General features: G+C 36.5%; 1 protein-coding gene across 4 annotated transcripts in view; it reads right to left on the bottom strand.

The window, feature by feature from the left end:
• Positions 1 to 14,002, bottom strand: part of LOC145978345 (DNA topoisomerase 2-binding protein 1-A-like) — a 133,439-nt gene that overhangs the window by 41,070 nt on the left and 78,367 nt on the right. For all 4 annotated transcript variants that reach the window (XM_083110939.1, XM_083110936.1, XM_083110937.1 and 1 more), the window contains exons 15-18: positions 12,701 to 12,867; positions 10,418 to 10,632; positions 4,457 to 4,950; positions 2,126 to 2,272 (exon numbers count right to left, since the gene is read on the bottom strand). In XM_083110939.1, the coding sequence (XP_082967065.1) occupies positions 2,126 to 2,272; positions 4,457 to 4,950; positions 10,418 to 10,632; positions 12,701 to 12,867 (1,023 nt within the window). The remainder of the gene's footprint in view (positions 1 to 2,125; positions 2,273 to 4,456; positions 4,951 to 10,417; positions 10,633 to 12,700; positions 12,868 to 14,002) is intronic.

Consider the following 14,002-nt stretch of genomic DNA (forward strand, 5'->3'; position numbering starts at 1 on the left):
TTTCTCCCCCCTTTCCCTCCCATTACACAACCTTTATTAAGAATATATACAAGGTAAAAAGAAAATATCAGTTATGAATCATTCCTGTTGTCGACATAAAAGAAATGTATATTTCTAAAAACCCGGTATTGATATATTTACGTCGAGTCAATTACACGCAATCGGCCTTTTTGAGAGATTTTGTTTTACCACATGGCAAATTTTTCTTAGCTTTATTTCCATCACTTTTAGTGTGATTACAATTTGTTATAGCTAATATCAGTAATAAATGGGGAAAAAATGCATGATGATAATTTTCTCCTTTCAAAGTAAAGTACTTGTAATTTCACATTGTTTAGCAGTGCACCCGCGAAGTGTAAAACCCTGCAAAATAACATTGAATGGGCCCACCCTTTAGCCGCGTGTCACACATATTACCAGGTCCACAAAACTCCTACATTATTTTCAATTTCCCCCACCTCCTCTCCTGGCAAGGAGGAACGAAACATGAGCCTCGTTCCTCGGAACGAGAGGAAATGATTCCAGGAATCATGATTCCGAAAAGGAACGAGTGAACAAAATCATGGTGGAACTGGAACGAGACGGCCGGAGTCGGACCGACTTGCAGTGGAACGAAAGGAACGAGTTGGAGGAATCGATTCCTTTAGGTGAGCGGAACGAAAGGAATCGAATCCGCAAAAGGAACGACTTTTCCCATCACTACTATCTACCTGTCCCAGTATGTTTGATTTTGATTTTGTCAGACGTCATGAGAAAAGTGTGCTGGTGTGCCATCATGTTGGAACCACATGTGCTGTGTAAACAAATTGTAAACAGAGGACGTTGGAAGCTGCACACACAACATTAGATGACTGAAGACGTCACCCTCTGTCAATGTGGGTTGCCTACCGTGAAGCGGGAGATGTGAAATTATGTGATCTTGTCATCTGTGTAGTACCAAAACGGTACGTTTCCGGACGTGGATTACTTATCAAAACTTGATCTACTAAGTCCCCTCTACAAGCCCTAGAAGTGTGTAATAGGAATTCTGAACCACCCTGCATACAGTAGAACCCCGATTTTACTTTCCCACATTATATATTCAATCTTGATAATTCCAACACAGCAAAATGTCATAAAATTTTTCTCAATTCTACATTTTTCTGCTTTTTAAGTTCTTTCAGCTTGGTTCCCTGAAAAACGTAAAATTCAGGTTCCACTGAATTTATGAACAGAACACTAATAATTTCATAGCAGTTAATGTTTAGAAAACTTTTCTCATTTGCATATCAGACTCAATGGAGCTGGAAGAAAAAAAAAAACTTGGATTACACAGTTTACAGGTTTCTGAATCAGTTCCAAAACACAAGTCAACAACACACATAACCATTTTGGATTAACCATATATCAAATGTCCATAAATGTAACATTTCTTTATTTTAACTACATTCAGATATCAAGAAATTTTCCATTACAGTTGTTTAGAATAACGCCTTGATCCATATAAATGAAAGGAAGTCTTGGACAGCCTGTATAGAGCAATGAAGAAGTACATAAAATTAGGAACAAAGCAGATAATTACTTAATATGCATTTTTTGTTTATATTCATTAATTTTATACAAAGTATTAATTAATTTTCAAAAATACTCTTTCTTAATTAAAGAACATAGCGAATTCTTGATGTACTGTTCCTATAACTTTTTCCATAAATCAAATTCCACAACCATAAAATTGAGAAAGTACATGTCAAATACAAAGCACACACCCTCATAGACACAAAAATTAAAGAAACACACTCCATCATGCACTACAACCATGAACTGAATAGTGGTCAGGCACACCACGTCTGGCTTCCGATACTGCAGAAATTAACACCAGTAAACAGCAGACGACATATACGCAGACATACAGGTGACAGCAGCACACCTAGCAGCGATCTAGGGAAAAACAACAGAAACACACCAAACAACAACACAACGAATTCCAACGAGGATGGTGGCAGTGGCTACCGAAATTAATAGGAAATAATGTAAAACAGCTTCATGGAAAACGTGAGTACCTTAATTAATTTCTAGATGTTCTCTCAACAATCATATTTAAATTATGAACTAAACAGTCATATCAATCAACATAATTTAATTTTACCTGAGTATCTTGACTTCCCATCAATTCTTCTATGGGTATCCGACCAACACCTTCCAGCCTTGTACCACCAGCAATCACCTTTTGTTTCATTTCGTCACTCCATTCATCAATCTTTGACCACAGTTGCCTTTTTATATCAGACAGGGGCTAAAAATAAATAAAGAAAAGCTCTGTGAAAAACAGCAGCATATATTACAAGCAAATTTAGAATTTTGCTTACTAGATAAGAGATTATCTCAGAATTATTATAATGGCATGGCTACTCCAAAAACCTTGATAAAATTCAAGTATAATTTCAGGTTTTGAATGTGAAAATTCTAACATTTGTAGGCAAAAAGTGCAATGACGTACAATGGCTCATTCCAATGTTAATACTATTTCATACATAAATATCAGCATTGCGAAGTTTTTAGCTGTTAGCATTGCATCCAAAACCCTAATGTTATGTTTTCTAAAGTATATAAGCCGGACCCTGTGGCCGAGTGGTTAGCACATCGCGCTGCGATGCCAAGGGCCCCTGGTTCAAATCCCACTCGGGCTTGTTTGTTTTTTAAGTGAATGTCCATTCATCAATTTCATCATTTCATCACTCATCCCCATCCTCGCAAATTAGCCAAGAGGCACAAAACTCGAAGTAAAATAAACTAAATCAATCAATCAATCAATCTAAAGTATATAACTTAAGGTGTGGAAAATAATACATCACAGAATCATGTAAACTCATTTAGAAAATAAATTTTGTATGTAACCAAACAACATACAGTGTTACCTATGCAAAGTTTCATGTCGCACAATTGGATAGTTTATTTTTTCGATTAATTTCGAAGGTTCACTGCCTTCATTCACTAAGGGTATGGCTATCTAATTGTGCAAAGCGGAAATACGAAACTTCGTGTAAGTAATACTTAAACCACGTTTACCGCATCCATCATGAACATCCAGTGTGCCTTAAAAAAGAAAGTCAGTGGTTTTTGAAACATTGTCAACTCCAAATTATACATACTTTAAAACTGTTCTTGATATATGTTTTGTCTTAGAAAAAGAAACTGTGCATTAATGCCCAAGTCAAGCTAACATCCTTATACAGAACAGTTACAATAGTTATGTTGACAAGATTGCATTTCCCTGCTGGCCACTTCAGGGAGGAGGGATTCCAAGGTTGCCACTTGTTGCACAAACAGGCCGACAGCGGTAGGCCTGTTTGACTGTACGTTACTTTGTAGGTAAATATGGCAAGAGTGCATCAATGCTAGAAAGATTGGTCCCATGCTGGAAGAATGCTTGCTTCCACTATAGATTGGTAAAATTGCTAACAACTTGCTATACCAGTTGATAATGGTAGCACTAACTCAAACTAACACTCTATCATTCTTAAACACAAAGGTTTATGGCTGCAGCAACACAAGCCTTCCACCTGTCCCTATCCTGGACAAGATCAATCCAATCTTTTCCATCCTTACCGATTTCCTTCAGGTTATCCCTCCATCTTCATTTTGGTTTCCCTAATGGTCTCTTACCATCAGGTCTCCCAACAAAAATCCTGTAAATTCTTCTTTTCTCTTCCATTCATGCCACGAATGCATATTATGCAGTTCTAAATTATATAACCTTCTCCACTCACTTGACCCTCCTCATCCCTTTTAGATCCAAATATTATTCTAATGATGATAATTTCAAATACTCTTAATTTATGTAATCTGTCCCATAGCTTGTAAATCTGAGACTAAATATAAATATTGGAAACTGACTGCTATGTACGAGCAGGATGGGTGACCTAAGGTCAGAATTTTTCTTTTACTTTTCTTATAAATATATATGAATTCACAACAAAGCGCAACATAAAAACATTAATTCAGAAATAGGAATTGTAGCTTTCCTGGCGACGTGACACGTGTTCTCGTGTTACCAGCCAGTTTAAATTGCCGTTAGCTTCCAATGTTTTGAGTGCATACATTGTTCTCATCTTCAGGGAATGTAAAAATGGAGACAGTGTAAGGTTATATATATGACTATATGGGGCAGAGCTGTCTTCCTATTGGCTCGCTGTGGTACATGGTGTTCTCATTGACTGGTGTCATATTTTTATGGAGGAATGGGTTCCAGGCGTGACAGCTGAAGTCCCACGTCCTTGTTGAGATTGGTACTTTCCCATGAAATAAAAAAAATCCTGTGTCCCTCGGTGATGCTGTGTTCCGTAAGTCCTGACTTTGGAAGCCAATGCCAATTTAATCTGGCTGGTAACCCGAGAACACCTGTTCGAAAAATTCAGAATTTTTTTAAACAATTTTCAAATATTGCCATAAAAAAAAAAAAAAAGGAGCAAATACTTACAGTTCCACAAGGCTTTTTCGCTGGAGGAGGTGGTGTTGCCTTTTCAAATTCAGGCACTTGCTCCAACCACCTTTTCCAAGCTTTTCGAGTTTCACCTGAAGGGTTAGGTTCAAATGTACAACCGTAAGGCGTTTCCGGAGTGGAAACATGTCCCACTTTAGGAGTATGGAATGTACTATTCAGGCTTGCATTAGATGTATTCATTTGATTTATAGTGCCATCATTATTTTTAACCGGTGCCATGTCATGAGGACTATTAATTTTTGATGCAAGAACTGTGGTGTATAAGTTCCTCTTGCGATCAACAGTAGTGTTCACTGGCTTTAGAGCAGTATTATTTGGTTTGTTTTCAACGAGAGATAAATTTGTTATTGTTTTGTCGGGAGCAATTCTCTTTGTCATGTCATTTTCGTCGCCACTAGTGTCTTCAGTATTTTTTCTTTTCTTCTCACACTTTGAGCTTTTTGATGATGATGATGATGAGGAGGATTTCTCTGGAAAAGAAAGATTAATGATATATTGAATTCAAAGTTTTTAAAACTATTAAAATATCAACATTCATTACACTGTTTTCTTCTCATGAAAGATGACAAAGTATGACATTACTTCTATAATCCTCTATTCAATAATGTCAAAATTCACCAATATTATATTTAAATACGGAGAAGCTTAGTTCTCACTTTATTCGCAAAAATGTTTTTTCTTCTTTGTTCCATTAATTTCAGTGGCCACTGCAACCATCCTCGTTGGAACTTGTTGTTGCTGTTGCTTGGTGTGAGTCTTTTGTTTGTAGTTCTCCGGCTGCCGCTAGGTGTGCTGTTGTTAACTGCACGTCTGCGTCCATGTCGTCTGCTATTTCCCGGTGTTAACTGTTGTAGTAGGGGAATCCAAGTGTGGTGTGCCTGTCTGATATCGATGTTTAGCTCGTGCGGAAAGTGCATTATGGCATGCGTTTCCTTGATTTTGGTGTCTGTGGGCAGTGTGTTTGATTTGTAATTTTGAATTTTATGGCTATGGTATTTGATGTGCAACACAAAACATGCACACCAAGCAATTAATAGAACAAAGAAGAAAAACAGGTTGGTGAATAAAGTAAGTACTAGCTTCTCCGTATTTATATACTACCATGTCTCTTTTCCCAATTATGAATTATATTTAAATTGCAATTTAACCATATTTTGTCATAATGAATTGACAATTTGTTTTTTTAAATGTTTCAGAGACTATCAAGATGCAGGAATGGTATTGGTGTTCAAATTTAAAATGATATATGTTTGGATGAACAAAAGGCTGAGAACCTGTACACACACTGAGTACCTACTCCGGCAGTAATTGGCTGCTCCAGTGGTGAGGGGTTGTGACACAATATGGTATAACTGCACATTTACACATATTAGCAGTGACAATTTTTTAGAATTTTTCCCACAAGAGGACATGTGAAATTATTATGAAATGTGTTTGTACAGGAACACTTTAAATTTCGTCTTTCTCATCGTTATGAATTCACCGAGTATGTGCTTATATATACACACATACAAGCATATTTATTTATTTATGCTTTGCACTTCTACAGAGTACTGAACCTCCAATTACAGAAGGTGTAGACTGCGTTTAGTTAACACAATACAAATTACATGGAATATACAAACAAATATTCATTCAAGCGCAACACATATTATATACATGTAACACATGACAACATACATACACTTATCTACATACAGTCAACTCTCGATTCAACGACCTTTCACAGTTCCCGGGAAAAGGGTCGTTATTTCAAAGGGGTCGTTATTGGAATTTGCACCAATTTGCAGCTTAAAGGAGCTCAAATGGACACAAAGATGCCTAGGCGTTGGTAACACCATTTATCCTGGTAGTTATACAACCTGTTATGCACAGGATGCATGTTGTGAGAAGGAAAATAGAACATGAAAAAGTTTTCACAAAAGAGAATTTAAAATAATGTTACTTTCTTTCAATTGTGCACAGTCGTTGCTTTTCCAGGAAATTCTTACAATTCTAGTTCATGAGAAACCCGTTTGCACTGAGACCAATGGAAAGGAAAACTATCTCTAGCTTATTGCAAGCGAAACTCGAAGAACCTTGACACCAGTCAGACTGGTGCCAGCAAAAGTCGGGAGATAATCGGGCAGAATAAATGTTGGATTTTATAAGGGTTTACTGGAGCATTGTCTGTTACAAGATTAACTGGTAAGATTAGATCTCTCGGGAGAAACAACACAACCTCTCTAGGTACCAGACAAAAAAATAAAGGCAGGGCTGTAATTTTCGTTCTGGTTCGGCTGTGTAAAATACATCGTACAAAAAAGTAACTTTTCTTTGCTTCAACCAACTTCATTCAACCTCCTTCCCCATTCAAGGGAGCAGTCCAAACTCCTTCCTTGGCTTGCATTGTAATCCAGCGTGAAAAAGGAAACTAGCAACTTGCGATCGGTTTTCACCCAATGCGTATTCTAGGACACGTCATTAAACAGCGTGGCAGTCGATAATCATTCGGGTTTGGAATTGAACTTCACTTTAAACTGTATACTTAGTCCCGATTAGCCCATCAGCATAAAATGAACTGAAAACAAGCTTTATGAAACTGCGCATTTTCACATATCAAAATGGTAGATCGTTATTTACTCTCACGTTAATCGACGATTTAATGTTGGATTTAGGAGCATTCTCGATGTAAAAAACACCCACCCCTCCAAACGTTTTCCCCTTGAATAATGTATTTTTAATCGGTCTCAGCGACCATCCCTACATTGAACTATTTTTTTTCCCTCCACATGAATGGTTCTGAAGAAAAGCGGATGCAAATTAAATTTGCAGATTTGCTTATCAGAAGGTGCAGAACATGAAGTTATTTTAACTCTTGTTTTCCTTTCTGGAGATTGAATTTCGTTATCGTCAAATCAAAACAGCTTTGCGAGATTCAAAACAATAACTTTTTCCTTCACGCTGGATGAGTCATCGCTGTTATCGGCAAGCAAGAGCTTTGCAGACGCTAGACAAAACACTGGCGCCAGCTGCATCGTAAAAACAAGGAGACCGGCTGGAAGCGAGCAACAGGTGGCGGAAGAGAAAAATCCCAGCATTTTAAAGATAACGCAACTGTCGAAGATGGAACTTTTAACAGCAGTGTAAAGAAGAAAGAAATGACCCTTGCTTTACGTTTTACCATGCAACAGACAATAATACGAGCAATATTTTGTATGCAGACAACAGCATTAAAAAAAAAAAAACAATTCTGCAATTATCAACATTGCCATGCACACCAGTGGCGGGGAAAGGGAGTTGGGTCACTTTTTTTTTTACTTGTTCTATGGTTTTTGTTCGTTTTCAAGAATATATCCAGAACTGGTTGCCCCATTTTAGACGTCAAAGGAAAGGAAGAGGGGTGGGTCCTTTTCCACCCTCGCCTGTAATCAGCCCACATCAGCAAGAAAATCGTGGCTGAAACAATCTGCATCGCACCCCCCCCCCCACCTCTAAGTTTGCTGACAGGAAAAGAGGGAGAAGTCAGTCAGCCAACGGAACACTTTTCTGGCAGATATTACGACATAGACACAATTAGGAAAACATATGAAGTGGGAAACGGGAGTTATGATGCACGTAAGATCGAAGTAAACTTTTGTGGAAACCTGGATGACAAAGCATTAAGCGGGTTGATGATCTTTAGTTCACCAATGTGGTTTTGATTATCTCTAAAAGTTTCGCTTTTTATGAAGTGTTGCAGGGAACAAAGAACTTTTTGAATGAAAGCTATTACCAGAAGTTGTCGTCTACAAGGCCGAGAGTTGTTCACTCACGGGAACCTGCTGAACTCTAGGTCAGAGCTGGACAGATGGGCCAGACTTCCAGGTGCCACGCATCTGTATTTTCGAACATTCCTGTGATCTTATCTCTCAAGGTGGTGTATTTATCGATGAAAGAGCTTGACCTGCCATTCGCATTGGCAAAGTCTGCAAGTCCAGCAGTCATTTCAGGCTGCTCCCCCCCCTCCTCCGCGAGTTTTCAGCAGCTCTTAGGACAAGGAAACAAGTCAAGTCGATTTAAAATAACATCCAAGCACATTCGATTTTCTTTTCTCGCGTATCCAAGAGCAAGCCTGGCAAAACAAGCCTGGCATGTTGGGTAGCAGCCGTCGGGTAACATTGGTGCACTTGAGGGAGGGGAGGGCAGAGGTCAAGTGCTATTGGATATCACTCAAGCATGGTGTGGTGGTGTCTATTTTTAGTTCAGACCCAATTGTCAGCGGTAGAGCGCTTGTAAAGGGAATGAGTGGAGGCAAAAACAACGCATTTTTCGGCCGATTTCCTTCAATTTTTCAACTTTTTTTTCCAAATTTTTCTAATGTTTTCTAAATTTTTCACGGTTCCCGGGAATAGGATCGTTACTTCGAGAGGGTCGTTATACCTGGGGTCGTAGAATCGAGAATTGACTGTACATTTAGGCAAGAAGTAGTTCATAAGTATTGCACACTGTAAATGGTAGCATTTATATTTAACAATCTATATTCTATCAGAGTTTCGTTTTCTATAGTACTGAATTTATTAGTCTTTTATATCTGTCAAGTGGATGTCATAAAGAATAAAAAAGTTGATATCTCTACAAGAAGTCACTATGTTATAATATGAAAGATTATCTTCCTATGAAAATGGGGTAGCAGGTCACTTCTTGAGCAACTATTTACTTTTACTAATATGGTCCAAATCTGATACAGATATACCACTCATATTGGCATTTACCAATATATTAGTACATTAGCTCAATTAAAAAAGTGGGTTAATGATACAAGTTTGGTGTTTAAGCTGACACCATATAATTCTTTCCTGGAATCTGGTCATTCCACAAAAAAATGCTAATCAATACTTTTGTAGTCTGAATATATTGGAAATAATGGAAAACATGCAAAATTTTGTGAAAAGTGGATTTTAACATCTATTTATATATTTTATTACCTCATGTGTGAATCTAGAATATTTCTAAGTAAAAATTACATTTGATAAATAATATTAATAACTACGGGCTAATCTTCTTTCATTGCTCAATGTACAGTGTAATACCCATATATCTTTACCATGATTCGATTAATAACTCAATCCAATATACAGTAATACTTTTCTACGTTGGCACAGACAGATCTAAAAATTTTGGTGATGCCAATAAAGTAATCACATAAACTTTACTCATACTGAAAACCAATATTGTACAGATCAGATATAAAATTGGGAATCTTCTCTAATATGAATGGTTAATTCATCTTAATTAATATAATGAGTTTTGTTTTAGGCAACAAATTGTTTATTTAGACATATATTTTACAAACCCAGGATATGTAAAGTATAGCTGTACTTAAAAAAAATGGGCTGAGACAATTACAACGATGATATTCTTACGGAATCCCACCCATTTTTCTAAATTGTAACCATTCAAAGTAGTTCAGAATAATTATAAACTTTAATACATAACTTTTCCATCTACCCAAGTTTGGTTTAAAATATTCATGTCACATGAGATAATCATTTAATCTCAAAATACATATCTCCTTACAATGTTGTAAAATTAAAGAAGAGGGAGGGAGGGAGAGGGGGAGAGAGAGAGGGAGAGAGAGAGGGAGGGAGAGGGAGAGAGGGAGGGAGAGAGGGGAGAGAGAGAGAGAGAGAGAGAGAGAGAGAGAGAGAGAGAGAGAGAGAGAGAGAGAGAGAGAGAGAGAGAGAAATATATGTGTGTTCTAGAAATATTTATTATCTGTTAATTATAGTCACTTCATTATTCATTACCAGGAAAGCTTTAAAATATGAATTTAAGAGCTGGAAATGGGAAGACAGAATTTATACACAATATATCAATACCATACATATACTGTTATTAAGATTTATTTATTTATTTATTTATTATTGAACTCAATAGGTTTACACCAATTTACAGAGTTAATCATTCTAAACATACCTGCTGGTAATTTACTGTCTCCAATCAAATATGACTCCTCAGACACTCTTTGTCTTTCACGTAAACATGTTAACAGCCAATCTTTGGACACTACCGGCAACGTCCATTTAATTGCTGCATTATATTTTTGACCAGATGGTTCAGGGCAGATCAAGTGAGTAGAACCATACACTTCCCTCTCTAGATTGTCCTTCCTTGCAAAAACATCTTGGGCACTATCAAGAACAAATGCAATATGTAAGTTAACAAGTTGATACAACTGAAGAGATGCACAAATTAGGTTTCAATAATAAAAATGAGATGGTGTTCACAGGCAAGCACCTCAATGGTAGCAGAGCCAATGAAGTGTGTGCATGATCCAATTTCATGTGGATAAAGTTGACCTTTACACATGTATCCAACCTGGTGACTCCTCATATCCTTTCATGGCCTCTTGACATGCATTTATATAGACATGCTCACATTTGTATGTGTTTGTATGTAAACACCACCTCTATTTCTGAGAATGACTCTCATAGCAAAAGGTGTGTGTAAAGAACTCGCCACATTATAGTGTCCTTACCCCATACCTCTTCTTGTTGAAACCACAATGCGTGCTACAGTTGACAGTCGAATATGAGGGAGGGATGAAGACACAAAACGTTAAAAAAGAAAGGGACTGAACCGAATATTTTCAGAGGGGAGTGTGATATACTCTATTCAGTAAAAGATCCATTTTCTAACTATGGTGCTGGGAATTAATTAATTAATTAATCAAGTTAATTTCTACGTATATGTTAAAAAAACATACATGAAAAATTATACAATGTGAACTTTTTGATGTAATCATGAACAAGAAATTTACTTACATGGAAATGTAATACTTACACTGCACCAAGACATACTGCAACATTTGCTATTTTCAGTCTCAAAAAATGCTCAATGGAGCAAGGATGGTAATGGCAAGATGCTTGGAAACTCCAAACTAGCCCTCCTTTGTTGGTGTCCGCTACACCCCTACATTTATGGTTGTGGTTTTCTTTCAGATTGGGGGAAACGAAGGACGTTATAGCTTGGTGAAGACTGAATACTCACCACTTGAGTCGGTACTACTTGTATGAGCAGATACTATGCATTTCTTTTTACATGAAGCACATGCTGCAAAAAGTTGAAAAGTATTCAGTTTTTTCATACAACCCATGAACAATATACTCACAGTTCCCAGCACCATAGTTAGAAAATGGATCTTTTACTGAATAGAGTATATCACATCCTCATTTATTTGTTTAATTTTTACAGATGAGGCAGAACCAACTGATACATCGTCTGGTCGTGTCCTGCAGCAACTTTTTCATACAAAAGATAATTACTTGTAATTTGTAATTATTTTTTGTTATGTGCACATAAGAAGTATTCTTATGCAAGATTCAAAAGATGTATTGATAGTTTATGTAGTTAATTATTCAAATTTCCAGATTACGAACTTAAAATATCTCTATATTAACATTTGTTACAATGATGTACTTTTTTCTTCTTCACAAAACATTGCTGAAAAAAATATTAAAAAATGTCTGAAAATGAAAAGAAAATTTAACAAATTTTTGTTAATTGAAAAGAGGAAGTCTTGTAGATTTAAGAAATATGTAGCTAATAAAAACAAATTAAAAATATTTTTTCTATGATTTTTTGAAAACTACCAAAAACTGCAGACCAGAGGTAAAAATGCTGTATTATGAGGCCAGACCCGAATGTGTTAATGCTACCATAAACGTTGATATTTTGGAATGTGTGTGGTTGAGGCTAGATTACAGGATTGACAGCTGTAGGTTTTATAGAATAGGTTAAAAACTTTGATATTTACTCTTTTCACCGACATGCTATCACCCCCATGGGTGAGCTACCCTCTTCCAAAATACCAGAGAGACTTGTGAAACACCTTATATGATAGGGCTGAACAGTTACTCTGAAAGTTTCCCACCAAATAGAATACCAACGACTGAACATAGTTATAATTATAAGTAGTGCGGATTATTGATTAAAATTATTCCAATTATGGATGCACAGAGATGAAATTTGGTTGAAACTGATAAAGTATCAATATAAGATTTACCAATGCCAATAACCAATATTTTACCGATCCAATATAAAATTTCAAATATTCTTTCAGGGTTCTACAGCAAATGCTTCATTTCAAGTTAATTTCTACGTATATGTTAAAAAAACATACATGAAAAATTATACAATGTGAACTTTTTGATGTAATCATGAACAAGAAATTTACTTACATGGAAATGTAATACTTACACTGCACCAAGACATACTGCAACATTTGCTATGTAAAGTCTTTCCTTCCCAGTATAGGTGCTTGTACCAATGACGCAGCCCTCGAGTGGTTTTATATCAGGATCATAAGTTATTGGCTGATGATAATATTCAACAGCAAGAAGATTCTTCTGTTCAAAACAATCTTCCTGTTAAAGGAAAAAGTACTCTGTTAGAAAATAAGACTTGTAGCTTTCCTGACAATGTGTTTCAAAAAAGTGCTGGCTGGTAAACGAGAACACTTGTACAAATCGTACTCTGTTAGATTTTCAAGCATTTTTAACACCAATACCTTTCCATAATTAACATACCCAAATTTATCCTTTCATAACGATTTTGAAAGATAAATTTTGCTATTACTTAATTATACCCTGTCCGTTATCTCTGGAACAAGGCTACACATAGCGTCAGACAAGGGGAGGAAATCGAGTGGGCAGAGCTTAGCAGTACATGTTGCTGCGAAGGCTGGTAACTGTAGTTGCTGTCCCCCCCTCCATGCAATTCCATTCCCTCTCATGTGCTCATTGGTGGAGCCATCTCGCATCACTACTTGCGCAGACACTTATTTTATTTTGCCTGCTCTAGAGATAGATGGAACAGGATATAGATGGAAAAATCAATCAACAGTCAGAAAAGTATGTGAAACTTTGCAACATAATTTAAAAAAAAAAAAGATATGAACATTTAAATGTAAGCAACAGAAAAATCAATAATAAAGAACTGAACTAGTGAACTGTGTAATTGATGAATTCTCACTGCAATGCTGATCAGCCATGTAAAATGAAACCACTTTTGCGATTTGTTTCTCCTGTCCAAGTGGGAGGAAAATGCAGTTATCTTATAAATATCATTGCAATTGGAATCATATTACAGTTCAGTCTCTGAATTACTTTCTCTTACATCTGCATTATCATAGTCACCGATAGACTCTTATCATTGACGATATCGTCGTATTCATTGCATTCACCACCACAGCCATAGAGCATGGAATGAATTAATTCAGCATTTTTATGGATCCTAATACTCCATTCTACAAGCAGACTGTGATACCATTAACCCGAATGATATCGGTCAGTCTGTATGTCACACATACAAGAGAGATTAATTGTATCCGGTCACTTCTAAGGCATATACCACATTTACTCAGGTATAATGTGCACTTTTATCCAAATTTTTGTCCCCAAAAACTGTGGTGAATATTATGCATGGACTAAATCAGACAGTCAACATTAAAGCTACACATGTTCTCACTATGTGAATGCATATAACACTCATATATATCAA

Source organism: Lepisma saccharinum, chromosome 24, assembly GCF_977018435.1.
Source record: "Lepisma saccharinum chromosome 24, izLepSacc3.1, whole genome shotgun sequence".
NCBI lineage: Eukaryota > Metazoa > Arthropoda > Insecta > Zygentoma > Lepismatidae > Lepisma > Lepisma saccharinum.